This window comes from Sinohyriopsis cumingii, unplaced genomic scaffold, assembly GCF_028554795.1.
Source record: "Sinohyriopsis cumingii isolate HCF-2022 unplaced genomic scaffold, ASM2855479v2 utg004187l, whole genome shotgun sequence".
Lineage (NCBI taxonomy): Eukaryota > Metazoa > Mollusca > Bivalvia > Unionida > Unionidae > Sinohyriopsis > Sinohyriopsis cumingii.
In genome coordinates, this window is record NW_028316691.1 from 79,157 (window position 1) to 82,500 (window position 3,344).

The 3,344-nt window shown below is 31.9% G+C and overlaps 1 protein-coding gene across 1 annotated transcript in view; it reads right to left on the reverse strand.

Moving 5' to 3' along the window:
* Positions 1-235: 235 nt before the first annotated feature.
* The window catches only part of LOC149769243 (uncharacterized), a 21,001-nt gene continuing 17,892 nt past the window's right edge, over positions 236-3,344 (reverse strand). Inside the window, exon 2 of the mRNA XM_089949940.1 lies at positions 236-436. Within this exon, the coding sequence (XP_089806066.1) occupies positions 420-436 (17 nt within the window). The 3' untranslated portion in view covers positions 236-419. The remainder of the gene's footprint in view (positions 437-3,344) is intronic.

Below are 3,344 nucleotides of genomic sequence, written 5' to 3' on the forward strand. Positions count from 1 at the left end.
TGACTTTTCATTAGTATGTAGTAAATAATGGCCGACAATCGGGAACTCAGTGTAAAATACAATTGTACAAGGAAACTAATGTAAACAGTTTTTCTATCTATCTATCTATCTATCAAACGCAGTACGTGCAAATAACAAAGAAGCAAAAAGGGGTGGTAATAACTTTAGTATCAATTCGTACAAAAGGAAATACGCATCCTTCTATGATATATACTGCTAAAAACAAAATAGAGTCTCCATGTACGAGGAATAATAACCTTCGCATATATTGTCTGTATTTTTATATATGTAATTTTAGTACTATGTATACATCAACAGAAAAAGATTGCCAACGTAAATCATCCAATAACAGTTCTCTATCAGGGATGGAAAAGTATATCACCTTATATCACCGTGTCGTCTATTTCTTCTGATTTTTTTTATTGGTTTGTGCAGCCTAAAAAATAGGAAAATAATAATAATAATAATAATAATAATACGAATATATTATCAGTGCAAGACTTAAAAGCCAAAGAAGTATATAATGATAAGCCAAAAAGTCTCCATATAAATCAAAAACATTTGGCATCTGGTCTAGTTCAAGATGATAATCATTTTACTATTTTAGATTTTTGTTATTCAAACAAATTTAAGATTAAACATATTGAAAAAAATATCAGTTTTACGGATCTTAAGGCTGAAACTGTGACGATATAAATCATTGATGCAAAGGTATTTTTTTATCACGATTGTATATACAAAAGCTGTGTGCAAGTTCATAAAATTACAAGCATTATTGAACAGATAGTTTTCCATTGCTCATGGTAATGATAATTAATGTATTACATGCTGTATGTAGATCCAATATTGGGTCGGTTTTAACACAGCACCAGTATACATTTCTGAGTCTACAAAAATGAAACTATTCTATTATATTTCATTCAGAATTAAATGTTCTTGAATCGAGTACAAGTTTGTTACGTAATGTGTTTGATCACGACTAATGACAGTAAAATGAGGTCACCATGGTCATGACGTCATTCTGCAGCAACACAAGGGAAACAAAAACAAACAAGCGAACAAAACATCATAAAATTACAGTAAAATAAAATGAAATAATACTATGTATGTATGTATGTATGTATGTATGAACAGTCAGAGAGAGAAAGATAGAGAGAGATGTGTATTCACATGGTTACTTATAACTGAGATAATCCAACTACAACTTTGTTATAACCGGGATGTAGATTTTCTCCGGCTTTCTTGCTAATATAGAACGTGAGATTTGGTTCAGACGAACAAATAAACAAGCCGAAAGGTTAAGTACTTATGAGAAAGGTGAATTGTTCTTTCTAATGTATTACTGCGCAATGAATGTTGTTAATTGATTTTACTTGTGAAGTAACAGAGATTTGTACATGTACACATTTGAGCAATACGTGTACGTGTCAAAATCTCTGTTACTTTAATTTGTTGATCCATTACGTACAGTTTTGAGCAAAATGTGTACATGTACAAATCTCTATTACTTTAGTATGTAGATCTGTCACGTGTATATTAAAAGTGTACATGTACAAATTCAGGTTACTTTGATATTGTATTCTGGCAGCCGCTATAGGCCCCCTAAGCGTTGAGCACCTATGTTGCATAGGTGAAACATGCATGCGAATGGGGCACAATTTGGGTAGGGATCATAAACATAAGATAATGTGGCACAATTTTGGGGCCCATTTTTACATGCAGTCATAGCGTGAGGGCATACGTACAACGGGGTTTAATATAACTTCCCCTTGATTGGAATTTGGTAAAGGGGAGGAGTTCAGGGTTGACAAATAGTGAAGAAACTCGTGGGGATTTGCATCGCAAGCTGTTTAAATATACCTTGTTTTAACGTACAAAAGCAAAGTAAATTCAACTGAAAACTGGGTTAATGTTTTCTGTGTAATATTCTGTCATAATGATTGTCATTGGATCCCTTTTCTTTGTACAACACATGTTATTGTACATCTAGAGCCATATCTCAGACAGAATCATCCGTTTTGAAGATTCATGTGGGGTTTTTTTAAATATACAAATAACGAAAATATTGTTCTTGTTTCCATCTTAGGTATCATCTCAGTATCTGAAAGTACTTATTGTCGCCTTATCTTGGGTGAAGAACTGGTGTCCTTGAACCATTGTTTCAATGTTTTAAACTTCTCTTGAAAGAGCTTTAAAATGAACATGTATATTTATTTACGTTTTCGTTGGTATGACATTTTGGAGCAAGTTATTTTAAAGTGATCCTTCAGACATTTTGGATTTCAAATCAAGTTCAAAAAATATGTAAAGAACTGGATAAAGAAGTTTGTCGTACCAAAATATGACGTAAAAACAAACATATTCAATTTAGAAAGGTCATTGAAATAATGATGTAACGTGGCCGTATTATGATATAAACTTAGAGTGGAAGTATTAGGTATTAGAAATGTAATGCACAGGTAGAGGGAATTCCATTACCAAATTTAATACATGACTCGTTAATGATCCTAACACGCAGATGACTGCTCCTAGTTCGTACCAAGCCTGCATTTGTGAAAAACACCCAAATGTCGTAATACGTAATAGTTTTATAAGGACTCGGGATCAAGGATGAATAGTCCATAAACATGAGATCTTTTAACAGGAATTGGAAACGGAACAACTGTGAAACTATTAAGATTCACTAGAAGATTTATGCATGATTAAAATTCATTAGAACATTTTTCAGAATGCTGGGAATACAATTATAAGGAAACATACTGGCATACGAAAATCAAAATTATTCAAATTTTCGTTAGAAAGCAATGCCAAAATTATATCTCTATGTATGCGTCTGGTATAGGCTAATGCAACATATTTTGACGACAACTAATTACACAAAATTTTAAAAACCTATCAGAATGTCTATTATGCAGTGAATGTTATGAAACAAAAATATATTTTCTTCAAGATCATAAAAAGAAACCACAATGAAAAAATGTACATGTGTGTGTGTGTGTGTGTCTATGTGTGCGTGATTATGATTTTTAACGTAGTTTTAAAAATGTTTCAGTCGTGTCACTACGAAAAATATGTAAGTTAATCAAAATATATTAGGACAGCTAAACACATTTATAGTATTGTACACCACAGACATAAGCATACATGATGTATACCACCACCTAACACAGCTTAATCTTGAAATCAAGGGAACAATACGCTTATATGTGCTTGAATAAACAACAGAGAAATTAGTACATACCTATACATGCACAATGTAACAATACAAACAGCAGATTATAATTTGGTTTCAATTTCCATATGGAGATAATATTTTCTTTTGATCTATGCTAAATTAATTTTGG